Source organism: Gadus morhua, chromosome 5, assembly GCF_902167405.1.
Source record: "Gadus morhua chromosome 5, gadMor3.0, whole genome shotgun sequence".
In the NCBI taxonomy this organism is placed as follows: Eukaryota; Metazoa; Chordata; class Actinopteri; order Gadiformes; family Gadidae; genus Gadus; species Gadus morhua.
Genome location: NC_044052.1, coordinates 9,594,432 through 9,621,908, shown reverse-complemented (window position 1 = coordinate 9,621,908; position 27,477 = coordinate 9,594,432). Strand labels below are relative to the sequence as shown.

General features: G+C 46.3%; 1 protein-coding gene across 2 annotated transcripts; it reads left to right on the top strand.

Moving 5' to 3' along the window:
* The first annotated feature begins 401 nt into the window (after positions 1-401).
* On the top strand, positions 402-26,442 carry LOC115544547 (nascent polypeptide-associated complex subunit alpha, muscle-specific form). Of its 2 annotated transcripts, XM_030357545.1 has the most exons (8): positions 402-724; positions 9,177-9,493; positions 19,059-19,202; positions 19,392-19,435; positions 19,551-19,686; positions 19,870-19,980; positions 20,217-25,019; positions 25,199-26,442. In XM_030357545.1, exons 1-7 carry the CDS (start codon positions 708-710, stop codon positions 24,974-24,976), a joined length of 5,529 nt encoding a protein of 1,842 aa, XP_030213405.1. In that variant the 5' UTR covers positions 402-707; the 3' UTR covers positions 24,977-25,019; positions 25,199-26,442. The 2 variants fall into 2 exon arrangements, with proteins under 2 accessions (XP_030213405.1, XP_030213406.1); XM_030357546.1 differs by lacking the exons at positions 402-724; positions 9,177-9,493 and adding an exon at positions 14,121-16,190.
* The last annotated feature ends 1,035 nt before the right edge of the window (positions 26,443-27,477 follow it).

The following is a 27,477-nucleotide window of genomic DNA, read 5'->3' as shown; positions in this document are numbered from 1 at the left end:
GATACATCATGTAGGGCACTTGCTCTCGTATTCACCACTCTAGAGGGCACTTTTTCAACCATGGAGGCACTGTAAGGGCATTAAGAGGGCACTCATTGAGGCATATTATCGAATTTTCTTGTTCTAGAGGATTCATCTTCATAATTTATTGTAAGGTGCACCCGAGGGCACCCAATCATTTTTTTTCCACATGTAAAGGGCAGCCAATAAGGCACTTTCTCTCGTATTCGCAACTCTTGAGGGTACTTTTTCAACCATGGAGGCACGGTGGGGGGGGGGGGGGGGGTCGCACGTGCCCCCTCCCCAGATTGATGACATTAACATCCACTTATACTTTGTGTAGCGGTTATTCTCCTATTCTACCACTAGGCAGCGACACAACCTTGAACGCAGCCGGCGGATGGTCGCTTCTCTCATCACCTGGGCGCGCGGAGGTACAGGTATGACACGGACAGCTCGCCTAAAGATCATTTCCAGTAAATCGTCAGAGCCTCCGCAACATACGAGCGGAGAGAGAGGAACTCGGTCTGCGCCCAAACGGATAAGTTACCGAGGCGCGTTGAACAGAACCACTTCTGGTGCTTCCTGAAGTGTTCCTCGCGGAAATGGTTCACCTGAAGTTTAACTCTGGACAGTGAACATGAAGTTTGGAAAAACAGATGCGCTGATTTGTTTCTGATGGACAGCGGCTGAGGATAAAGAGCCGCATGCGAAAAAAGTCAAGGTATGAGGACGGGTTGGTTAAGATGTTATTGGTACTCCCGACATTTCGGAGTGTTTTGTTGTGTTTGTGGACGATGTTCCCCTGTTTAAAAACTGAAGCTCAGCCCAAACATCTATTGAATCAATTGGAGGTGGGTAAATTAATTCGAGCGGTTTTGTTTAAGTTGTGTTAAGTGTTTAAAGCGACCGAAACCATTTCTATGGCTCTAGGAACCCCTAGAGCTGGAATTAATTAGGATCCCAAGATATCGTTTCCACAATTAAATGTCGTAATGCTAATTCAAGAAATCCAGTTTGTGCAGTGGCATGCACTTGGGGAAAAAATAGGTGTGGGAGACTTGCTTTGCGTGGCCTTGAGGGATCATAAGCAAAAGTAATTCAAAACCAACGTATTGCTTTCTCAATTTAGGAGCCTTTCACAATGAAGGCTTTTGTGTTTTGTTGCACCATTGACCTAGCAAGTGGGACTCCTTAACAGTCTTTCTGACACTTGGTGCCATCTATGACACAGGCAGACACTCTGCAGTTCATTGACCATACTTTAAACAGAGCTTCTGGCTAATGGATTGTTGATTCACCATACAGAAGATAACCTTCTAGTTGCAGAACTCTGTTTTCGGGGGGAGATGTATGTTTATTCTGCCATCTTTCAGTGGACTCTGGACCAGCACCAGGGCTCAATCCCTACTTGGAAAAACATTGCAGACATATCATCGATCCACACTGAAATCACTTCAGCCCCGAGCTCAACTGATGGGTCAGAGGGTTTGACGGTCGTAGAAATCCAAGTCCATGCCAGGACTTGGACTTGGATGTTGGTCTGCACAGCCATTGTTTACTCCCTATCACAGGGTTGGCTTCTCTCACCCTCCGGTAGTTCAGGTAGAAAGAAAAAGAAAGCTGGCGTTTGTTTAGGAAGGGTGTGTCGCATTCTGTTCTTCCTTGCTCCTCCTCTGCTTCTGCTAAACTCCACCATGCCAGGGCTTGTACCCATGGAGATTATAGGTGTGTTCTCTAAACACCACACAACACAGATGGAGACTTTTCCGCACAGGAACAGGAAGAAGGAGAGAAGGATGCCAGTGAGAGAGAGAGAGAGAGAGAGAGAGAGAGAGAGAGAGAGAGAGAGAGAGAGAGAGAGAGAGAGAGAGAGAGAGAGAGAGAGAGAGAGAGAGAGAGAGAGAGAGAGAGAGAGAGAGAGAGAGAGAGAGAGAGAGAGAGAGAGAGAGAGAGAGATGAATCATGATAAGGGTTTGTGGAAAACGTTAACACAGACATGACGTTCTGTGTTGTTCTGCTTAGTAACGCAGGTGGGCTGTAATTATTCCTTTTATTATTCGTGTGATGTCTTTATACGTAACATTGGCTCACCCATCAGTTGGTGCAGCTGTTTATTGACTCAGTCCCGAGGGGCACCTGTTATGCTAAAGAGGGCCTAAAGGAAAGCTGTTCGTTGTTCACTGTGGTCAAATAAACGGTTGAAACGTAGTGCATTAAAGAGACCTTCGTTGTTAGTTGGGGGCAAGTGTGTTGGACTGTGTGTTGAAAGCAGATTAATGAGGCTTTGTGGACGGTATCGAAGTTGGTGATCAATGTGTGCCAGTTAGTCAATGGCCAGTCAATCAATGGCTGTCCATTGATTGGAAAACAATGGGCTTTCAATCAGGGGGGTGATTGGTTACTCATCAGTGAGCTGATATAGGGGGAAATATTGATCATAGATGCAAGAAATTAGACATTATTGAATAAAGGAGGTGTGTGTGTACTATTCAAACATCTAAGTACCAAGAGGACTATTCGGCCCTCTTGTTAATCTTTAACAAATAGTTTTTGTCGTTGTTGGTCTTGTCTTCGCAACCTTATCAGAAAGGCAAACACGCCACTGAGAACCGTCTACCACCCCTTGGCTTCACCTGCCTGCTCTGCTCTCGGGGTTTGAACTCATGCTGACAGGGAATGCAGGTTCGACGCATCGTTTCCCCGGGCGCCAAGGTTTTGTTTTGACTATTGGGATTGAACACAAGGCTCTGAGATGCCAGGGTGTATTTAAAACATGAAGAAAGCCACTGTCCAGCTGTGTTTGCCTTAACGGTTTCCCAGTGTGCTCTGACAGACGGCTTTGGTGCGAGCCGAGTCTTAAGTGCCATAGAAACGGGAAAACTCAAGCAGAGACCCCTAGCAACCTCTGGGAAGCCCTGCAAACGAGGCAGGAATCTCTTTCACCAGCCCGGCCGTAGCCGTGCTCGTAAACTCTCCCTGGAAGGGAAAAGAGTTCAGAATCCTACTGGGTGCTTCGAAAACAAGATAATTTTACCTTTTTTTTTATAAGCACAGTTGAAGTTAATCCTGGAGGAGGGCAAGAGGATAACCTATTATGGGTAAAATAAAGCTAGAGCCCAAATACGAAAACACAATTGGAAATAGACCTGAGCAGTATGTAATACTTCATAGTAAAATGAAGCGTGGTAATGGCTGTCAATTAGGTTTATTTAAAAAAATGTAAAGGCTCATTAATCTGTGACGGGGGGGGGGGGGGGGGGTTATAGGGAAGTCTAAGGGAGGGAGAACAAGAGCAGGAGAAAGGGGATAGAAGGAGATTTGGAGAGAAGAGCTCCTCAGTAATTATCAATCTCTCAGGAATGCAGGCTCTTCTCCTATTAGACAAGCTGCTGCATGGCCACCGTGGCCCAGCGACATGCTAACTAGCAGTGAGCTGTCCACAGCTACACGGCAAACCTAACAAACGCAAACAAATATGGACAAACACACAAACACATGGACACACACACACACACACACACAATTTCACACACCGACTCACTTGAACACGGACATGCATGGATGGACACACACACACAAACACATCCATTAGTTTTTCCTCTGTACACATAAATAAACAGCGGAATTACATAATATTTAGCTTTTATTTAGGACATGGTTGTTTTGTATTGTATTGTGGGGTTTATGTGGCGTTTAATACGTTCTAAAGTGTCATTATCTACTCAGACCTTTCTTGAAACCATATCCTTTCTATAACAAGCAAGGGCTCAATAATGTCAGCAAAAGATTATCTTTCAACCGAAATGCTTTGCTACAACTTCATGTGCCATTCATGATGGCAGTGGCACATGAAGTGGCCCTTTGGTTGCAGCCGGTGAACTGTTATTGGTAATGACTTGTAACATTTCTTCAAAATCTTGTTTGAAGAAAGGAGGGAAATATATATTCAGATTATAAGTAATCTTGAAACTTCAAGATACAACGTCGGGTGCCTTGAGGTGAGAGACTTGGGCAAGCCTCCTCAACAAATGCTGAGCAAAATCTTTCCAGTTCCTTCTCTTGCTGATCTCACCTGGAGGTAAAAAGGGCCATTACAGATCTCACAGTAATGTCTAGCCCAGACATGGTTTCCCAAGTACGCTCTTGAGTAGCAGTCCTCTCCTTTGTTTGCCAATGCCAAGAGAACAGCGGCAACGCCCTATACCGATGCCTACAGGTGCTTTGCTGCAAACCAGCTTTATAACCAATACTGACTGACCCTTTACCAAGGCACAGCAGACGGATCACCTTTAGATTCCACAACTACCGCAAGGGCTTGATGGTAAGTAATAACGTAGGGTTATAAGTAAGTTAAGTAAAGCTTTATCTATACAGTACTTTTTGAAACGCACAGTTACAAAGTGCTATGCACACACACACACACACATTATAAATGACAATCTAAAATATAGCTCAATGATAAACAGACCAAACTTAAAACAAAAACGTAACCAAAGGATACGACGTGGATGGAGATCTCTTCAAGATGGGTTTAAATCAGTCCAAAGAGTCAGCAAATCTCACAGATAGGGGAACATGGTTCTTGAGGGCTGGGGCCAAAACAGCAATGGCGCGATGACTATTTGGTTCTGCGACGAGAGCGAGGGATGCAGAAGGAGCAGGGATTTGAGGATCAGAAGGGTCGAGTAGTGGAACGAACAAGGAGGATATCAGTCATGGAACTGTGGGCGAGGCATGCCATGGCACGTATAAACCATCAACAGGATCCTGTAGTGTGTTCTGAAATATACAGGTAGCCAATATAGAAACGCAGAAGTGGGTTAGGTGGGCTGTTAGCAAGATCGACGTCTGTTTCTACTTAAAAGCCTATGGCGACTGCATTTTTAACCCAACTGTAGAAGACTTGGAGCCATATAGGGTGTATAAAGGGTGTCTGACTCCTAGTGGAAAGGTGCTCTGTTCTTCACTTCCTGCCTGTCGCCATCTTTGAAAAAGCTGCCTCCCCTCACCGGCTCCTGATTTACCTTTTATCTGTATTCAATGTGAGGCTATCCTCTAATATTACAAGGGTCTTCTGTGTTGGAATATAACTGTCTGTATTTCTTAAGCTGTTCAACCTTGACAGAGATTCACAATTAGTACACAGTAGTACACATACCGATACATAGCGTTACTTCCTTACTCACGGCTGGGCCTGGCCCCTATAATCTTTACAGGCTGGTGGGAGAAGTCATGGCTAAACTAGAATAAATACTGGAGTTCTCTCTGTCGGCTGCGTGCTGTGACTCATGGGCCGTGAACCCTCCACCAACCTGCAAATACACATTGTTCAGTTGTCCAAGTAGATAAGGAAGTGATTGCACCTTTGTGTGGAAAAGTGTATTGTGTGAGTTTCCTCTGTTGCTGGATGGGAACGAGTGTTGAGTTGTACTTGCGTAGAGGTTACTGTGGTAGGTGTTTGGCAAGCTGGGCATTAGTTAACTTTCTATGACCGTGGTCAAAAAGCTTTTGTACTTTTTTCAAAATTATGTAATTTGTGGGAGATTATGTCATAAGATCTTATCCTCTAAGGCCACTATCGAGCAGATTTAACCCAAACATATTACTCAGTTCCTTCGAGCCAGCTGAAGTTAGGTTGTGAGAAATCCCATTCCCTTCAACCTGTTACTTTTATGGGCAGAAGCTTGTAAGTAAAGAAAAAGACAGCTAAATTGCATAACCTGGGATTCTCCGGTATGTCTGTCGGGATCTGAACCTTGGCCTAACTGTACTCATACAGTAAGCTCCCGCATCGCGCTGCAGGCCAGGCAGGTGTCCCTGCTCCAGCCTGTCAGCACCTCTGCAGGCCTCTCTGCGTTTAGACGAGATTCCCTCACAAAATATATGCTCCTAACCTCGCCCCCGTGGAGCCCAGCTGCCCCGGGGTCCACACACCCAAAGAGAGCCTGCCCGTCATCTAGAGAGTGGGATACATTTAGTCCCAGCTAATTGCCTCAGCTGGTGCTAGTGTGCAGTGCATATGTTGACGCTAGGCGACTTGAGGTTTGCCGCATAGACCGGTGCCTCCCATCCAATGTCAAAGTCTCACCTCTTTTGTAAGGCGTAAGTAAACAGCCTGTTGGAACACAGGCCTGCTCTAGCAGGATCAGGGCTGGGCTGGGAAGTGTGTGTGTGTGTGTGTGTGTGTGTGTGTGTGTGTGTGTGTGTGTGTGTGTGTGTGTGTGTGTGTGTGTGTGTGTGTGTGTGTGTGTGTGTGTGTGTGTGTGTGTGGCAGCGTTGTGCCTGCTAGCGCTGTGTGTTCTTACCTAGAGAGACCGACGGGAGACAGACTGCGGGATGCGTTTCTGCAAAGTGTGTGTGCAAATTGTTTGAGTCTCAACAATCAACATTTCTGAGGAGTGGTGAGGGAGTAAAGTAATTACTGTAGTGTGCAAACATGGCAACTCTGTAATTTACCTCCTGAGAAAGGTACTTGTGAAAAGCATCCGATACCATTTCTCAGGGACATTAATAGTTTACGTTCATAATATCCAAAATGGCCGAAGTGCCTTCAGTTAATCTCATTGGAAAAAGGAAAGCTTACTTTGGACAAACCAACACTTTTGAGTATGGAGTGAACTGTGTAATGCTCCCTTCTACCGGCCGTGCCATTTCCAAGGGCTACCCTGTCTTGTTTACGTCAGATGTTGAAATTGTGTCAACAATCTCAGAATCCCAAAATTACAGGTTGTCTCTCAGCTACCATGGCAACGATCTGAGTCACATCACGTTGACTGGACACGACAACAGCCAAGTGGGTGGTCCTCTGTCTCCCACGGGTGCCTGAGGCTGCAGTCATCTTTGGCCGATCACAAGAAGGCTTGAGGGGAGTTTAGTCGTGGGTGGGGGTTGGGAGACGGAGGGGGTTGTCAGGAGTTTACTGGCTCCCACCTAAATGAAACAAGCCATGAATTCCTCCACTGGAGACACGGGCGTCTGTGTATTGTCGGCCCTTGGCCGTCGCAAAAGCATGCGGCTGAGTCATTCCCTGAATGACTGTAATTTGCAGGAGGAACACAGATCAGGGTGCTGGGAGATGAGGGGGCCTGCCTCACTTTTCCTACCGGGCGGATTGCTGCCCCAGTCCTAAAGACTGGCCTTTCACTCTTTAGCTTAGCCGCGGTTAGCTACACCTGCCCCGTCCGTGTGACCTCACCCAATGACATGTGCTAGGAGGAACTCTCATCTCAACACACTGGTAGTAGATGAGGTGTCAAATCCCTACACACACACACATACACACAAAGGTAAAGCACTTTGGGAACCTTGAAAAGCGCTACAAATATGCAATCAATTATTTTTATTATCTCACACACAGCTAGGTTTGGTACTTTGTAAGTGTCATCCCTGTTTTGTCAGCATCGATGTCTTCCCTCATAGGATACTAGTATATCCGCCCTTGCTTCAGACGCTGAAGTCATTTGTTTCTCGGTTGTGTCAGTGTGTGAGCAGGAAGGCTTCGTGAACACAGGCCCTCAAAGAGGAGCGAATTCCAGCGGTGAAACGCTGACATTATCGAAGACTTGAATGTAGAAGAAAGTTCATTTATGATGGTTGGTGAGGGGGCGCCTGGCTCCAGTTGCAACACATCTGCCTGTAAAGAACCGATGGATCCACAACCCCATACTCCTACCCCGCCTGGAATAGTGTAGCGCTTTGATGCCGGGGAAACCGGGAAAGACGACTCATTTGGGGTTTTCTGAGTCGGTCCCGTGTTGGGTTTGTGTGGTCGCATGTGATCGGCCCAGCCACCAAGGAAACTGTTTGTAGGGTCTGTGTGATGGCAACCATTAATCAATTGGCAACGTGCCTGGGCAGCACTAAAAACTGTCTTATTCTACTGTCAAGAGTCGGGAAGCGTCTATCGTACTGTCCGAAAAGAGTGAAACCCCCATGGGAATTCTCCTATCCCTTCATCCTTAAGCAAACATCACACTCCTTAACAAGGTGTTGGGGGAGGAGTCCTCCCACTCCTCCTTCCTCCGCAATTGATGTCTGTCTACCCCGCGCTCCCCTTCTCATCCGCATATTTACAAACCTTCATCGGCACGCAGTATTTTATTGAGACGTGACGGATGTGTAATGATGAAGTCTGCGAGTTGGAAATGGCCCAGGTGCTGGGGGGACGCCTCAGAGCCCCCGCGGCTATGCTTCGGAACCACGGCCCCAGGGCGGAGGTATTAGCCCAGGTGGAGGAGGCGGAGCAGGAAGTGCCCTGCTCCGAACTTCCTCTAACCTAAAAACAAAACCCCAACGAAAAGCATAATAACAAAGGGCCGAAAAGAGGATAAGGATAAATAAACTTTTGTATAAGTCTGCTTTATGTACTCTTGAGTATGTATGTCAAAGTTATTTGTATAATATATAACGCATATCAACGTACTTAAATGTATGAAGTACACTGATATGTCTAATTGTATGTAACATAGCATTAATGCCCTTTTTACGAGGCCCCAGTGGGTTTGAAAGTCAGGTAAACATGGCTCAGAGTCGAGTTTTGCGTTCTCCTTAGGCAGCTCCTAATGCGCCGATATGCCTCTTAGCCCTGTGTGTTTGTGCCTGTGCCTAGGTCTGTGTGTGAGTGTGAGACTACGGGTGGGGCTTTGAATTATGACTCCATGTTGTGGAATGAAGGGAGCGGTGCCAGTTCTTTACAGAGCAGAGCAGCCTGGCTGGGGAGAGGTGGTGGTGGTGGTGGAGGCGGGAGGGAGGGAGGGCCGGGCAGGGAAGAGGTGGTGGTGCTGGTGGTGTTGGGGGAGGTGGGTGAGCTGAGCTTATTATCCGTGCATGCAGGAAGGAACACGACCACACGCACATATGCTCTGTAAATAACACGAACACACACACACACACACACACACACACACACACACACACACACACACACACACACACACACACACACACACACACACACACACACACACACACACACACACACACACACACACACACACACACACACCACAGAGAGAGAGAGAGCTCCCCCTCTTTACATAACAGTTGGCAACACTCACTAAATACTCTTTATTTAAGTTTGATGTCACAATGTTCTCTGTTTACAGTTCAGACCGTACATTACAGCTGAGCCTCCCTACAGTCCCTCACCTAAACAGCATTGTGATCCTCCCCAGGTTTCAGAACGTAGCTCCAGTGTCTGCCAGCATGTCGAACCGGGACTCCCTGGGGTTCGGGGACCTGATCCCCCAGGACGTGGCCGAGGTCTTTGCCCAGGAGAGGATGTCTAAAGGAGGGCGGCGCAAGAAGCGCAGTAAGTCCCTGGGCCGCGCCATCGACTGGTTCAAAGGCAAGAAGCGGAAGGACGCCGACGCCAACGGGCAGAGCCCGGGCCTGGGGCCAGGGCTGGACCTGGCGCTAGAAGGACCTCCTGCCGGTCCTCAGACGGGCCAGAAGACCGGCAAGCCGGGCCACTCTCCGGGCAGCAGCCGTGGTAAGAGTCCACCCCCCCCCCTCGACCCACTCCGCAGGTGACAGGAGACACAGCGCTATAGCACAGAGTGGGCCAAAGGTTCCTGGAGGCATCCTTGAAACAGTGGCTGAACCCCTGCTCACTCCTTATTAAGGACATCTTCCTCTCGCTTTTGGGATGTTAACAATTAACAAACGTACTCCGGTCGGAGTAGGTTTGTTAATTTCGGCTTGTGTTGTTGTTTGTTGTTGCTGCACTGTGGTTCAGGGCACAGCAAAATATTTAAGGATCCCACAATTGATGGAATATGAAGTGAGTCATAATTCACGAAATTAATTCAGGAGAAGTCTTGGTTTTATGAGTCATCCTGTGGGGTTGCCACAAGAAGCAGAAGCAATGGGAACATAGTCAGCGTCATGCGCATGTTTGCTGACTGCAGCGCTGTTTGAACCGAAGTCACCTCTGAGCAGCCATTTGCTAAAATATAATCTGGGGCCATTCTCTATGTCATACTTGACATCCTGAAATATGATACATTTGTTTAAATCGACATGAATAGCTTAAAATTCTTGAGCTTGAATAATGGTGCAGACTACGATTTCAGACTTCCCGCCATCTTGGTCCTTGTAGCTCAAGTTAGATCTTGCACATGCCCATTTACACCTTGGAATGTTGCACATTAGCAGGCAAATGCTTTGGCTTGTTTTTGTTGCAGATGGCATGGTGTGTGCTTTGGACTAAGGCTATTGTAAGAACAAAATAAACTACTTTTAAATGCCAAATGCTTTCCTTTGTGGTGTCAGGATTATACACCATGCTTATCCTGCACATTCTTATTATTGGCCAAACAAACCATGCCCCAATCGGTCCTCTTCATCAGCATGTCCAAAACAAACATAACACGTTTGTTTGTAGTTTACAGAGAAGAATGGTGCTAAAATACTGGAGCCCTCATAGTTTGAGGCCTGTAACTGTGCTGGCCTGGGTAATTTCTCTTTGCATGGACAATCAGGCCCTGCCTCTTTCTGTCACTTCTCCAAATGAAGGTTGAGTCCTGGTACTTCCAGCACAACTGATGTTTCCTCCCTCCAGGGGATTTCCATTGCTTACCTCTGTGTTTGCCTCTCACCGCTAATGTAATGCGAAATAACGCAATCAAGTGTGTCTGACGCACACCGCAATTTATCTTTAGGGTACAGGGTCGTTTGAGGATATAAGATGCATACACACACACACACACGCACGGCAAAAGATTCAGGGTTTCTCTGAATGCAAACATAAAAGGAATCAAAACCAGCTCCTTTTTGTCGAGGCACAAAACCAAAAGAAATATGTCACATGCCTTGGGGTTAAGATCGAATAATCTGGCGTAAGATTCCCATCCTGTTATGTTAATGTGATTTATATGTTAACTGCCCCTCCAGACCTTTAAGTGACAGGCGTTCATGTGATGAGCGTTAACAGCCATGAGGCTCTCTGGCAGGCCTGGTAGGGCCAGGGCCCGTCTATTAAGGAGGAACATGGGATTTCTGTTTATTTATGACCCTATACGAACTGCACCTCCCCTCAAAGAAATGAGAGCTGTGTCTCGGCACAGATCAAAGTGTGTGTGTGTGTGTGTGTGTGTGTGTGTGTGTGTGTGTGTGTGTGTGTGTGTGGTGCAAGCGCACAAGCTTTGCATACAATCTAGTGTCTTGGTCAAATACCCAACAAAAAGCAACGCGGTTGCTATCAACACACTGGAATAAAAAAAAAAAAGGCATAATCTACTAATGTGTTTGTGTTTCCATATCAGGGAAGCGTGACAATGGTTCTTTTCATACAAGTGGGAATGCATCAAGCAAGCCCATGTGCCGTTCTCTGCCCCTGAAAAGTGGAGCAGTAGCAAAGTTCCCAGTAGCTAGTCTCTGAGATAAACCCCTCCAGCCCTTTACAGAGGAGTGAAACCCTCCCCTGGGCCCCCAGCACTGTTTTGGCACATATCGCCTAGACAAAGGCATAGACCTAGCCCCTGTTGGGCTCGTAATCTATGAGGTGACACAAGTCAAGGAGACTGGCTGGTGTTCTGCTCACAGCCGGCTCTACCTGAGCCTTCACCTAGTTTGCGCTACTCACTCACCTCGTGGATTCCCCGCATTCCTTTCATGAAGACAAGAGGAAGCAAGGGAGGGTGTGTGTGTGTGTGTGTGTGTGTGTGTGTGTGTGTGTGTGTGTGAGTGAGATAGTTTATGGAATTTGTTTGGGACAATTAACCAATCCATATTATTTTCAAATGTAAAGTTTATGATATTTTGAATCCGCAAACAATCTAGTGGTTCTCACATTGTCGTGTGTATTTGTGTAGGCAGGGTTTTTCGGATAGATAGAGGACAGGCCTTTGAAGTAATGATCAAATGATTGGTAGGGAGAACAGGTTTGGCATGGTCATTGATAAAGTTTTGTTTGTCCTGCTGAAGCAATCATGTAAATTGCTCTCGGTCACTGCATAGCGGAAGTTCCAAGCAGCTGGATTTAGGACGACTTGAAACAGGGACTCTCCTGGAACGCTGGCTTTAATGGCTGAAGTGGGCATGGAACGTGGTCGTCTATGTTGTGGTCCTCAAAGGGCTGAGAATCCAGGTGGGGGTTGACAGCTGTGTGAGGCAGCAGACTGTATAATATGTATTGATAATATACCTGTCATTGTTGTATTATTGCATTTTTTATGTGTGCAAGACAACAAGCTTTTACTCAATGCATATTGTCTCACCTTAAGATGCCAAACAAACCGTCAGCGCAAGGCAAATGGTAGGGCCTGTGAGCACAAACAATACTTGAACCCGTCATGTTTCAGTCCGTTTGCAGACTAGTGTCGTGATAGAGCGGGGAAAGGGGGGGATTAATTTCTGAAATATATCATATAAAATACATTAATCTGTACCAGATTGATAAACACTTGGTTGATTTGAGCATTTGTAATCTTGTGAGTGAAAAAGTCTCTTGAAAGCGCTTTGAGGATGGTGTTCTGTTTGTTGTGGGGTGGGGACTCTTGGCATGTAGAATATAGTGCGGGTTAAATTGCATACAAACGGCAACTGTCTTTCTTTCACATTACAACACTGCCTGGGCTTCTCTAAGACTGCCACAGGCCGCGGTTATTATTTATGAATCATCAGTCTATTGTCGGCACACAGATATGTTACAGTAGTTTTCGTTGTTGATACCTGCGCCTTAAAAGTGGTAAACTTTCTCAATGGATATAGAGCACGCATGGCAGGGAAGAAGCTTTTTGTGAAGGGAGATGAAGGTCTACCTCACCGTCATGGGCTGTAGTTGATCTGGCTATTCAAACATAGCCCGCTGACCTGTAGTTTCCACAGACTTTCCTGTTCTCAGTGACCTGTGTTTATCCAAGGACTATGGTTTTGATAAGTGTGTACTTGTATGAAATGGGATTTTCCCATTTGACACGCACAATGTTTTACTGTGTTGTGCAATGGTGGTTTGTCATTGTTTTAACTGACTGCGTCTCATAGAAGAACATGCAGTATTTTGTGTTATTATAATTACAGTACTAAGGCGTGTTCCTCTGATCAGACACCCCCTGATCTCACATTTTGCTCCGCTTTTATTCATTGACTCGAGTAGTCTTTGCCCCACCACCATTTCGATCAGTGAAACTGCAGGTGCATCAGTTCAAATGTTAGAATATCTATCATGTGTGAGCAAGCTTTAGCCTGCTGACTGTATGACATGTCTTTCCAATTGGGTTTTAAATGTGGCTGATTTCTCTGAGCCTATCAAGAGGCAGGCATGGTTTGTTACCAGAGAGAGTGGTGCTGGAGTTGGAGTAGTGTACAGCTCTCTCCCTCTCACATTGAGTCAGCCGAACCTCCCAATGGGCAGGTTTAAAACTCTCCTCATCAGCGTAATTAGCCTGATTTAAAGTGTGACTCGCTGCTAATTGAGGTGTGTGTGTGTGTGTGTGTGTGTGTGTGTGTGTGTGTGTGTGTGTGTGTGTGTGTGTGTGTGTGTGTGTGTGTGTGTGTGTGTGTGTGTGTGTGTGTGTGTGTGTGTGTGTGTGTGTGTGCGTGCGTCTCCTCACAAACTGTGTGTAGCATTGGGTTGGTCACACTTCACAACGGTTGGCTGCTCACTGGTGTGCGTGCATGTGTGTGTTTCTGGCATTGGGGCACCGTATCATTGTTATATGCGAGAGCAGCTTGGCCAGGCTTCATCAGGTAACCCCTCATTCTCACACCACCCCCTTGCTTCCTTCCTTCCTCCCTCCCTTCCTCCCTTACTGAGGTTCCAATCATTAATGACCAGGAGCTGTGTGAGAAACCCAAACGGCCACAAAAGCCCCCGGACAAGCGCACTCATGCACAACGCGCTCCCCCTGACACAGACAGACAGACAGACAGACAGACAGACAGGTGGCTGTCTGTCTCTCTGCACGTCCGGTCTGTCTGCCAATCCCCGCCTCGCTGTCATCTCCCCGCGTCGTCTAATAGCTGTTGCTGCTTTGAAAGGCTTAAGCACCTGGCACCTGACGGCACCCTCGGAGCCAGAGAGGGCGAGAGAGAGCGAGAGAGAGCGAGAGAGACACACAAGTCGTGGCAGGAACCCATGATGTGCGCATGGGAAGGTGATTGTGTGGGGATGGGGGTTGGGTGGAGGGGGTATGAGGTCTTTTGTCATCAGCACTAGAAGTACCTCTTGTCTAGGATTGTGTTGTTGTAGACGATCTCATTAGTAATTAATTAGTAGTTAAGATGTGTGCGTGTGATTGGTTGGTGCACTTGGGTTGTTCTTATGAAGTACTCGTGCAATACCTCCACCTTCCTGAACCCTCGGCACGGCTGACCTCTAGAGAGGATTTGTGTCAGAAGAGAACTCTTTGAAGCCTGTCCGACCTGTTCCAGTTTGCTAACAGACGTTGACGTGGCTAGCCTAGGACTGAACGGTGCTGGGAGTGGGAGGCCGCTCACTCTGTATGAGGAGAGAATAATCCAGATTTCAAGTCTGCCAAACGGATGTGTGCTCAATGATACGTCCCGCCAAAAATGGATCATTGGTCACACTTTACGCACCTCTTAGTAAACGACAAATCAACGGAATAATCAACAGTAGTCGATTATTCAAACCTTCGCAAAATTGAGTCTAGAAAATATCTTAAATAATGGCAAATGCACATCACAAGTAACAGTGATGGGCAAAGTGATGTCTTAAATGTGCTTGTTTATTTTTCAACAGTGTAGGAAAATGAAAGTATTAATTTTATAACGAACCATGTACCCAATATTAAGAAGCAAATATTACTATTTGTACGTCAATTACTTAGAATTTTGATTAAACCGAGTAGCCTCAACCCCCGAACAGTAGGCCTGTGTTCAGGCAGTGGGGCGCACTTCCCCTATGTGCTGGGATGTGCTATCTCAGGCTATGTGGCTGTCCACAGCAATATGCTAACGTGCTCCTGTTCGCTCAGGTGCCTACCATGACATCAGCGTACTGACGTTGTGGAAGTGATAAAGTGCCCTCGAGTGAGAGTTAGTCAATCGGTAAAATGACTAACAGACGCAGCGTCCCGTTCGATGCTAGGCAGCGTCTATGGCTGCCGTTGTCCACACGTGTGTTGCATTTGCACTCTGTAGTATGTTTTTGGTCTGAGTCATGCAGTGAGTTCATGATTATGGGAACGCTTTCCATTTGTTCAGATGTCATACATTCCATGTCATGTCTGCTCAGCACACCAGGAAGCGCACAGAACTCGTGTACGGCCGAGGTTCTGAGCTCTCTCTCTCTCAACGAAAAGGGGGAAAAAAGAAAAGGAGTTCTATTGTTTTCCAAGATCAAAACCATGTGTTGGTGTTTTTTGTTTTTGATAAATAATCTCAGAGGAAGAAATCTGCGAGGAAATAAACATCCTTATGTTTGCCGCATGCCTATGTAACTGGATGATTCCTGAGATCCCTTTGTTTGAAAATAATAGAAACGTTTTGGTTTTACACAAACTGTACCACACAGCAACACAACTTATTTTCATGTTTTTAATCTCATGGCATTTATTTGCATCACGTTACTCCCCCTTGTGGATGAAATGATCGTAGAACAGTGTTTATGAAAGGGCTATAACCATCATCTCTGGCAGTGAAACAGCATTTGATTTTATGTTGTTGTAATGCACATTCCTGGATGAGGACTTGGGGAGGGGCTTAGAGTTTGTTAAAGACGCTGAATTAAGACCCAAACAAACACATTTCCTCGTCCTAATAGTGTTTACATGCATCAACCCTGCACAATAGAGGTCATAAACACTCACTGACCAATCTGACGTCTATGGGGCGGGGGGTTGGTGATGGACCAATAGGATGACAGAAATTAGGCTCCGAAGGATTAGTGTCCGAGCTCTTGTTGTTTATTGGTGGCCCGGAACCTTGTCACTTCCACGTGGAGTGGTAACGGACGAAAACAAACGGCCACAGAAAGGATTCGGAACATTATCCGTGTTGATCTTTTGTTTGTGTTGAGGGGATGTGACATAATCCACACAGGACCACTGTCGGTCTGTGCTTCTTTGTGTGTTTCCACTTTCCTTTATGCCAGTTGGAGATATATTTTTACTAGTTATTTTCCCCAGGTAGTTTATGATTTAAAACACGAACCATGGTGCTGCTTGTGACGAATAACAATGTAGATAATTTTAACTGCTTCCCAGTCATTTTCAAAAGGAATGGTGAGTAGGAATGTTTGGTTTATGGGGGTCTTCGGGTCTTTCTGTTATTTGAATAGGTTATTTGTAGGTTATAATTGTAGGTTATTGGTGATCAATATACTTGGTTCCTGGTAATACTGCAAATATTTGCTAGGAATTATTTTAGTAATTCCTGTGAGAATTTATTTATGAAAGGAATAACCTTTTTTTCTGTTCTAGTGAATCTAAACCACACATGCTGATATTTAACAGCTAAACTATCAGGGAATTATCCCTTTAGATAACTTCAGATTATTGTGTGTGTGTGTGTGTGTGTGTGTGTGTGTGTGTGTGTGTGTGTGTGTGTGTGTGTGTGTGTGTGTGTGTGTGTGTGTGTGTGTGTGTGTGTGTGTGTGTTTGCAAAAATACACACACCAGCTATTACTGAAAGGTGAAACAACTATACTGTATTTTTACAAGATTCAATTGTACTTGACAAAATTATATTTACTAATGTTTATGTAGTCCCTAGTAGGGGTATTATAATGGTTGTTTGACATTTTTATATGACATTGTTTATACATTGTTTATAACGTATATTTCTGATATATACTTGCAAACTTGCAACAACAATTCTTCAAACAGCTGTCAGGTTTTTAATAACAGGGATATTTATTGAACATTAATCAAATGATGTATTCTGTATCCAGAATTTTTCCCATTCTATTCAGATCCTCTTTGATATTGACTCGTGTGATGTAAACTACCCTAGATACTTGATCATATGTAGATGTAATCCTCTCACAAACACCCTTGTAAGAGCCAGCGGGGCCATATTATAATAACAGAATTATCTGTCAATATAGATAGACACTTTATTGATCCCTTGGGAATGCTCCTTCAGGGAAATTCAAAATTCCAGCAGCGGTAGTACAGACAAGACACATAAACAAGCAAGAAAAACACAAGCTAAAATGCAACAAGACATTGTATAAATAAATAACTACATTTTAAAAAGAAGAAGCAGCAGCAGATGTTAGCAGCAATTATTATACCTTATTTGTGTTAATAAATAATAATGTAATTAATGTAAATAATAATTAATATGGTATTAAACAGCGATGCTCAACCTTGGACTTGCTTCTTCTTTAGTAAATCTTGCTGTTGCTCAGTAAATGTGTTTTTAAGACCTTAAAGGGATACTTCACTGGTGGAAATATGTAGGTTAAATTATGTAAATAATTATATTTATTGTAAATGTGCAAAACAATTTGAAATGGGTTCCTCCTGGCCTGAGAAAAGGCAGAAAGTGTCTCTCTGGCTCAAAAGTAAGGAATTCTCCAACTACCACAGTGCATTGCTCTCGCTGCAAGCCTGCCTGTTTCCGTTTGGAGGGGGAAGGACCCATGGTCCTAGCGCGAGTGGTAGTGCGAGCAAACTTTGTGTAAACATATCCCCGTGATACGTTGACTAGTTTAGATTTCTGCCCTTGTTTTTTCAAATGCATCATTTGAATATTACTGTACAGCATGAAAACATTTGCTAATTACATTAGCTCAGCATATCAAGTATTTGTACTCAACCTTTTCTCACCAGTTGAAATAAGTGTTTATCTTATACAGTAGGCCTACTTTAGTAAAACAGCACTTGGGTTAGTAAACATATCACAACAACCAACATGAAATTGAAGTTTTATTCATGAACAAATATGAACTATTTACAAAAATTAGTGTAGGGTAGGTTTGCTAAAGTTACAATAGTCACAGCTCATCTTGAGCATCTACTGTGTCCTGGTAGCCACGGTACTGCACATCTTGTGCTGGGTAATTAGCTCTGATGGCCTGGACAACACAGGAAGCCGATACTCTAAGATATAAAAAAAAAAAACATTACCAAAGTAAGATAAATTATGCCTTGAGTAGCCTATGCAGCATTACACAGACTTCATGCTAATATAACGTAGCCTATGCTCTGCCAATAAAATAGGCTACTTTCGGATAACTACATTGTCACGTTCCCCGGGACTCAAAACTATTGTAGCCAAGTAGTATGTAGTGTGTTTGGTAAAAAAAAACAAAAAAACACTTATTCTATGCTCAGACGTCTGTTTCTCCCGGAAGGCTTTGGCTGGCGTTTCAAGTTCACTTTCTGGGTCTGGAAATATTCAGTACCAAACTGTTCAGATGAGGCGTAAAGCCTGGGTGAGAGGTTACACACATGGCCCCACCCTCGCCCGATTCAGCCATTTATTCTAGAAGAAACTGGCATCGCTGAAATTCGCTGCAGCACAGGGATTCTGTGTCAGTGTCTATAGGTGAATAGAGCAAACCGGTGCGCTCCGGCTCCTCGGCAACAGGCAAGGTTTGTTCAGCTGCAGCTGTAGCAGCCTCCTCCTATTGGTGTCAATTCTTCCTGGCTGTATTCTGGTTAGTACTAATGGCCCTGAATGTCCGAATCCAACAATAGATTTTCAAAATCCACTTTGGCTGTTTCACATTGCGTTGAAGAAACATGGCGGACATTGTGTTAACAACTTGTACGCAAGCTCCCACCCCCCCTCATTCCTTATTGGAGGGCTCACAAATTTGTGGAACCAGTGATTTGTTGTCCTCGGCCCTTCTAGCAGGCAAGCAAAGTTTTACTGAGATGACATCAAACACGTCATTCGACGTCATCTCAGGATAAAATAAGATCAGTAAAGCTGGGCCAAGGGAAGTCTTGTTTAGAATTAGGGATTTTTTTTTTTTTTTTATAATACAATAGCGATTTTATAATTATAGAACTCGGGTTCTGAATCGGTGAAGTATCCCTTTAACGACTCGATTTCATTGGCCGGCCCCCTCACGCGTTGGATCAATGCAGAGCTAACACTATAGAGGCTGATCGAACCCCTTTCTGTTCTCTCACTAGCCGTCGCAAGGCAGGGGGAGGAGGACAGGACCCCAGCGCCTCCGCTGATCCAGGAGAACGTCTTCATCGAGTCCAGCAGGCCCAAGTACATTGAGGACCTCCACAACGAGGCCCAGGAGGGACTGAAGCTGTTCCAGCAGGAAGGTACTTCCCCTCCCACCCAATCAACACACCCTTTCATTGTGTGCTGACATCGTTCTGATTGAGGCAATGACTCGGTAACAACACCATTCCATGTATTTAATTGAAAAGGTTTAATGATCATGTAGTCCAAGGTAAATGTATTCAATAAAATGATCAGAATCAAGCTTCAACGTGTTTCTTTGTTCACAGAGACGAGCAATGGTGTGGAATTCCGTGATGATTTAAGCAGCATTGTAAGTCTTGTTCTTGTCCCTTATTCTTCTTTTTCTTCAATGTCCCCTTCTATATATCTGAGCTCAGTATTTGTATTAACAAGGCAAAGACCCTAAAATGTTTGGATTTCCACAGTCAACTGTTACCACCCAGCCAGAGGATGATGGCCAGGGGTTTCTGTCTGACAGCACGATGGCCGACACATCCTCAATCGTTTCTACACAGTCCACCGTCTCTTCAATGTCCTCTCGCTCAGGGATCACCAGACAAGGTGACTCAACTAAGCTTGTTTAAATGCTGCTTGATTGATACTTTATTCATATTTTAGTAACCTTATTCCCACCTCAAGTTGCCATCTATACTCTCTTATCGCAGTGTACTGGCACTGAGCTCTTAAAGTTTGGACATTTTATCGCATCAACTCTAAAGGTGGATTTTGTGTTTCTCTGTGCAGGATCCTCCTTCAGACCCTTGAACTCCGGCAAGAAACCAGAGAAGGCGAAGCACAGAAGACGAAGCAGGAGGACGGTTATGGGAATTCCCAAGCATGTCCAGAGGGAACTCGGTGTGTAACCTTCCCATGTTTTCCTCATACCCGACATACCCATGAAAGTAAACACATCGCATGGATGCATAGCTTTTAAAGCTTTTTAATCTAACATTGCCTCAAGTTGACAGAAGTCCAGTGCATTGACCGATTATGACGTAACACTGTAATAGATAAGCGAGATCATGGACATGATTGATTACTAATATGATTCCCGTGAATATAACCTCCCTTTGCCTCCCTCTTTCCAACAGGACTGGATAGAATGGAGTGGAAAAGTAACCCAGTGCTGGATGAGGAGCTGGATGAGAACATGAACAGTGAGGCAGCATGCGACGCCGTCGACAGGCCCTCACAGCTGACTGAGCCCAGCGTCGGCCTCCATAACGCCCAGGTCAACAGGGCCCTGGCCAAGTCTCAGACCCTGCACACCAGCAATGCTCATGCCTCCCACAGGGACGACCTGGCCTTGCTTCACCGCCTGAACAACGAGTCAGCGCACAGGCCGCGCTCCCTGGCCGTCCCGTGGCTGACCACCGCCCACAACGGCCCGCACGGCCCCCCCAGCCCTGTGATGTCCATGAACCCCCACGCCGCCTACATGTCCAAAATAATTCCCAACGCCGTGATGCCTCCCTCCGTCGAAGTGCTGGAAATCCAGCGCGGACGGAGCCGTTACAGTCAGAAAACAGTCAGCAAGAGCAGCCTGCTGGTGTCCAGCCCGACCGGCTCGCGGGCCTCCTCGCGGGCTTCGTCGTGCCGAGGGCCCCCCTCCCGAGCGTTCTCCTCCAGAGCGTCGAGTCGGTCCTCCGCCTCTCAACAGAGAGCCAACTACACGTCGGACAGCTCCGGGTGGAGCCGGTCCGAGTCGTCGGAGACGCTGGTGTCAGACTCCTCCACCATCTCAAGCAGCACCACTCCCCAGCAGCATAGCTCGGCGGACGAAAGACGCGCGGCGCGCCACGGCTCCCCCCCTGCGGACAAAGTCAGCCTTCACTCCTCCGCCAGCAGGGTCTCCAACGGGAAGGCGGAAGGGATGGCACGCAGTCTCTCCATCATGAAGTCCAAGAGGGCTCCCCCACCGCCCAGTCGGTCCTATTCGCTTCACAATAGGATGAAACGGAAGTCACGTGACCTAACGGAGCCAATGACGTCGTCAAAGGAAACATCCCCCCAGAATTCACTGTGCTCTGGGAAGAATAGTGTGAAGAGCAAGTCTGGTGAGAAAAAGGAGGCCGCAGTGCCTCCAGTGTCCCCCGTTGTGTTAGATAGCCCCGGGTACACTGCGGACACCAGCTCTCTGGACGACTCCAATGGCTCTACGTCAGTCAGCCCTATTAAATCCCAGCTCCAGGCACCCGGGAAAGTTGGCACTGTGAAGAAAGGGGAGTCACCTGCTAAAGTCACTACATCCGAGCTGCAGCCACAACAGGAGAATGTGTTGAAGAAAACCGCCTCCCCTTCCAGTGGCTACTCAAGCCAGGCTGGCACACCTACACACCTTTCTAAACATCCTCTGGCCACATCCCCCAAGCCCAAAAGAGGATTTCTTTCCAAGCTTCAGGGCTTATTTCCAGGGTCCTCTCCACCTAAGAACCCCTCAAAGCCTTCTGATCCACAGCCAGACTCCAATGGGGAAACGGGAAGCGCCAGCCCCTCAGTCAGGGTCCTGAGAGAGCTATTCAACATTCCCCCCCCACCGAAGGTCCATGCGCCTCCTCCTCCTCCACCAGAGGTGTGGGCCCACAACAAGCGTACGTTTGAGTTACTGCTGGGACCCCCTGCCCCCTATGACTCCTATGCTGCTGTTAAGAGGAACCCCAAGGACAGGAGACAGCAGAGGCCGTCGCCTTCCATATCTGTCAAGAGTGCATCCACAGAGGGCGAGAAGAAGAGCGGCCTTATCTCCGCAGAGTTGATCAATGGAGTCCTCTCCTCGATGGTATTGAAGAAAGTGCAAGAAAGTGAGCAGTGTCAGAAAGAAAACAAGGAAAGACTGACGCATGTTGAGAATTGTGAAAAAGTGAAAGGCCAGAGCAATGTGACAGAAAAAGCAGAGTTGTCAAGTGGAAGTGTGTTAGTTAATGGAAGGTCTGCGGAAGTCACAGAGAAGGTTCACGAGAGACTTGCAGCAACACAAGGGGATAGAAATAAGGCAACACACAAACCAACATCGATGACGCCGGGGAACACTTCAGTTGAGACGCAATCCCTACTATTCCACACTCCTACAACTCGACCTGCTGTATCCCCACCCCTGGAATCTCTCTGGCCCCCACCACCACCACCAATGGACCCAGCTGCTGAGACCCTCCTCATCAGACAAGACGGGACTGATTTCCCCCTCCCACCGCCACCATTGTTGAGTGAGGAGGGGCTTGTAGTATTGGAAAATGTGCCACAAGTTGAGGTGCGGCTGGATACTTCTGTTCCCCATGTAGCCATTGTGCAAGGGTCGCTGAATGCCACATCGGTTCATACATCATTGGTGAGCCCGAAGAAGACACCGGAGACTCCACCGCTGAAGACCAATAAACCAGGGTCCACTGCTCCCAAACCAAGTCCACAGAAGATTAAATTAATACTACCCACGCCCCAAGGATACCCTCCTCCACCTCAGAGTATCCCTCCACCACCACCCTTTTCAGCCCCAACCCTACCTGTCAATCTGCCTGCGAACCCACTGCTCACAGAAGGGTACCTTCCAACGCTCGCGGAAGCGGATAGTACTTCAACGGAGCAGCTAGGCGGCCCACCCCAAGAACCCCCACCGACGGCCCTCCTTCCTTCAGCTCTAAGGCTTACTCCACCTAAAAGCATTCCGCCTCCTCCACAGCCTAAGGCGACTGTGTCTGCATCAGAGAGTGTTCCCCAACCGCCACCGCCCCTCCAAAAGATTCTACCCACCCCTGGAGAGGCAGCCCTTTGTATAGATACAAGCCTTCATGCAGCCTCGGTACTCCCTGCTCCTACTCCTGTTCTGAGCCCTATTACAGAGCCACTGGAAGCCCCACCTGTGGCCACAAAGCCTGTTCCTGGACCCGAGGTTACCCACTCTTTACCTTCACCTCCTATTAATCCTACTACGGTTCTTACACTGATTACGAAGCCCCAGAAAGCCCCACCAAAGGCCACTGAGCCTGCTCCAGAGCCTGAGGTTCTCCCCTCTTTAACATCACCTCCTATTAATCCTACTCCCATTGTAACCCTGGTTCCAAAGCCCCAGGAAGCCCCACCTATGGCCACGGAGACCGCTCCGCAGCCAAAGGTTACCACCTCTTTACCTTCATCTACTCCAATTGTAACCCTGGTTCCAAAGCCCCAGGAAGCCCCACCGAAGGCCACTGAGCCTGCTCCAGAGCATAAGGTTACACCCTCTTTACCATCGCCTCCTAATAACCTCACTCACATTGTAACCCTGGTTCCAAAGCCCCAGGAGGCCCCACCGAAGCCCACGGAGCCTGCTCCAGAGCATAAGGTTACCCTCTCTTTACCTTCATCGCCTCCTTCCCAAGCGACTACTGATGGCTCACAGCAGCCCTGCAAAGAGACCAAGGAGAACCAAAGCAAAGAGCAGAATGCCGCAGTTGCAGAAGTCTCAACGTCTGTAGTCACCACTGTCGATCAGCCATCAATCAATGTGCCGTCTTTCAATAAAAGCCCTGAACCTAACAGAGCCCTGGACCTGGTACAGCCCGAGGTGGTCACTGAGGACCAGCAGCCCCTGAGTCAGGGTGCACTTGAGTCACAGACGGTGGTCCTCAAGCCAGCTCCTTCACAGCCCATGATGATCAGCAAATCTGAACCGGAACTGCTTCAGACCGAAGTGGTAATCGATGCACAGCCTTTAACTTCACCGCCTCCTCTCCAGACCCCTACAGATATTTCTCACCAGCAGGCTAAAGAGACACCAGAGGACCAAAGCAAAGAACAGAAGGCTAATGTGGATGTCAGTAACAGCCCTGAATCTAGCAAGGCCCAAGCACAGGTTCTGCAGGATTTGGTCGTTGAGACCCAGCAGCCCATAAGTCAGGTTGTACTGGAGTCTGAGGCAGTGGCCTCCCAGCAAACTCCCCCCCAGCCTGTGAACATCGACCAAGCCCAGGACCTGCTACAGCGAGAAGTGGTGATTGAGGCCCAGCAGCCCATTAGTCAGGATGTACCTGAGGCAGTGGCCTCGGAACAAGCTCCCTCAGAGCCCTTGAACGTTCCCTCATCGTCAGCTCCAGCCCCACAGGTTCCTGCCAGTGCTACACAACCAGGAACCACAGAGGGCCAAACCGTGGATTCAACCTCTCCAACAGCTCAAGAAGAGGGAACCACTTCTTCGGACACACCCTCCCTTGCAGAACCAGTCAAGCAGAAGTCGACGGATGGCAGTCCCGAAGCTACCAACGACCAGGGCACACAAGACCAGCCAGTGGTTACCATGAGGGCCCGGAAGCCTGAAAGCCACATTCAAACTCACTCATCCAGTGGGGAGGCTCCTCAAAAACCAATCAGAAGGTCACTGATCATGAGCTCTCTTCCAACCATAGCTCCTCCCGTCGTAGTCGACTCACAGGAAACCATCCCCAAATCCCCGTCTGCCGAGGTCACACACATCTCTGCCGCCTTGCCCCCCTCCCCTACGAAGAAGTCTCCTCCCGCGACCAACAGTGCCCCTTCCATGAACATGCAGGAGGCTATTCGCCTGAGGACCGCAGCTCGAGCAAAGAGCCCCACCTCACCACGTGGCCCAAAGTCCCCTTACGGGGGAGACATGCACAAGTCTCCCTCCAGCGTGGCCAGCTTTATCTTCTCCAAGAACACCCGAAAGGTGGGGACTGCACCTGTGCCCGAGGCCCAGCCGAGAGTGCAAAAGAACAGAGCTGCTGAGCCTGCTGCTGTATCAAAGCCCGTCAAAGAAGATGACCTAGAGGAGAAGAAGCAGGGTGTGAAGGTGCCACCGCCTGTGGCTAGGAAACCTAAAGCCCAGGCCAAAGACACGGGGACCAATGTGGGGACAGAGTAAATGCTGACTGCAGGACAGGAAGCACTACCAGCGAGCACATGAGGTGAGATGCCATCTCCTATTGTTTACATTTTATACGTAATGCATGGTAAAGTGATAAAGAAAGATTGATGCACATATTTTATTACTGTGTATGAGGAAACTGTATAAACGAATCGATGTATGTCTAGGTCTTCTTTTTGTACAGTAGTACTAAATATTTCCACTGTTCTTTTGCCTAAGGTCCCCCAGAAACACCAATGGGACAACAGTCTATGTTTATGGAGGACGGCAAACTCTAATCAAAAGAAAAACAATATAGCAAATACTTGGATTTTGGAAGGACGAACAACCAACACACACAATCACATTGTAAAGATGCAACAATTTAAGTAATTCAAGAGAAGAGACGTGAGATGATGGGAGTTATTTTAAGATTTAGTTTTGTTGATGGATAATTTGAAAAAAGAGAGCGATATTTTTAATTTCATGTTAGTGCTATGGGTCTTATTATCAGCTATTTGTTTTATGTATAATATTAATAAAACATATAAAATGTTATAGTTTATGACATGCTGAAATGTTTAATTTTACTTAGCCAGTTGGGCTTCTCAATTATACATTGCTAATGCTTGCGCGTTATGGCAATTATAGCTGGGGATATGCTGCCCTCTAGTGTCGATAAAAGGCAATACATGTACATGTACCACTACTTATTGAAAATCGATGGATGCTTCTAGTTACTACATCTTACAATAGGGAAACTGGGGTGCTCTGCTGTGATATTACAGAATTGTCTTTATTTAATATATCCATTCCTTTTTGATATGCACTATGAAAATAATATTCCTCCTGAAATGTTGGCCTACTTTCAAAATTGTTGAAAGTACATGTATGTGTTACAAAATATATTGTTTGAAATAAGTTATTTTTCCTCTCTTCCTGGAAAATGTGTCATTATTATGAAAGAATTTAATAGCCTACCTTGTACAATTTCCTGCTGCCTGTTGCCAGCGCAGAATTAATCAAACATAGAAATACACTTCTGTTGATTTTAAGTTGTTTTGCTTCTGCTAATACAAATCCACCTTGCACACCGATAATCATCATCTTCCATGACTTAGGTGTTTAAGTTGATCCGTTTGCTACCTTTTCTTTAAAATGGCTGATTTTCAGGTCACTTCTGATGATAAAATCCTATAGATGGCTGACCATAACCTGAACATCACCCCAGCAAGGGGACCTTCTTACGCTGGGAGCGCAGGGGTCAAATCTAGAACTCTGGCATGGGAGAGGAACAGGGGGTCCTGTCCAAATGAAATCAAACCTCTTCGTTCTCAATGCTTTCATTCACTGCATTCAAAATGACGGTACCCAAACCAAAAGCTAACAGTATCCATCTTAGAAACAGAGGTTTGTCTGTTATATTTGATAGTAAGAGCCGTGACTTGATTGACAAATAAACCAATTAAAAGGAAATAAATGGGTCAATTTGTTGTTCTGTAATACAAAGCCTATGCCATATAAAAAGCAATACAAATACATTTCTAAAAAACAAGTATTCTTGTCCACCAAATCACACAAGCTACTTGGTTTATACTTTATCATGTTTAAACCTTAGGTAGCCTACGTCATCGACTCTGGTGTCTGCGTTTGTAGCCACTGAGTTAAAGGGATGCATCACCCATTCAGAACCGGTGTTCTATCATTATAAAATTGCTATTGTAATTTAAAAAATAAGTTTTTTTTCCCTCAGTCTAACCCAGACTTCTCTTGGCCCAGCTTTCCTGATCTAATTTTCTCCTGAGATGACGTTGAATGATGCGTCATCTCGGGAGAACTTTGCTTGCCTGCTAGAAGGACTAGAGTCCAGCTGCAGCCCCGGAGAACAACACCCTGGCGTGACAACAAAAACCCAGGCGTGACAGAAGTACTCTGGTGTGATGGAAGTGATTTTTTTTAAACCTTTTTTACACACCACTGATGGTTACCACCATCAGAAACCAAAGATCAACCACGGAAGTAAGTGAGACTGTCAATATGCTTAATATATTCAGTAATATTCATGTTAAAGCCGTGCCGTGGTTTAATTACTTTTCGCTAAGTTCGAATATAATAATACCGTGCCCTTTTTAAAAAATTAGCTGCGCTTCGTTCAAGGAAGTAAGTGAGAGATAACATGAATCTTACTCAATTATTAAGCATATTGACCGACTCCAAATAAATACTGTCTAGTACTTTTCTAAATAGCGGAAGTGATCAGTAGGCTATGTAGCAGTATGGTAGATAAATGACCGCAACTCAGACCTCAAATATTAGGCCTTATATAAAAATAATGCACCCGAGCCGCTCATTTAAAAATATGATCTTGATTAGCTTAACCATAGCCTTACTGGCTTACGTGAAACTGACATCCCTGAGTCATATGCATTTAAGAAAATAATTTAGAAAAGTACAAGACAAGCCTCCTCCTACTACAAGTTATAGACCCTACTCGGACGCAGACGGATACTATTGGAAAG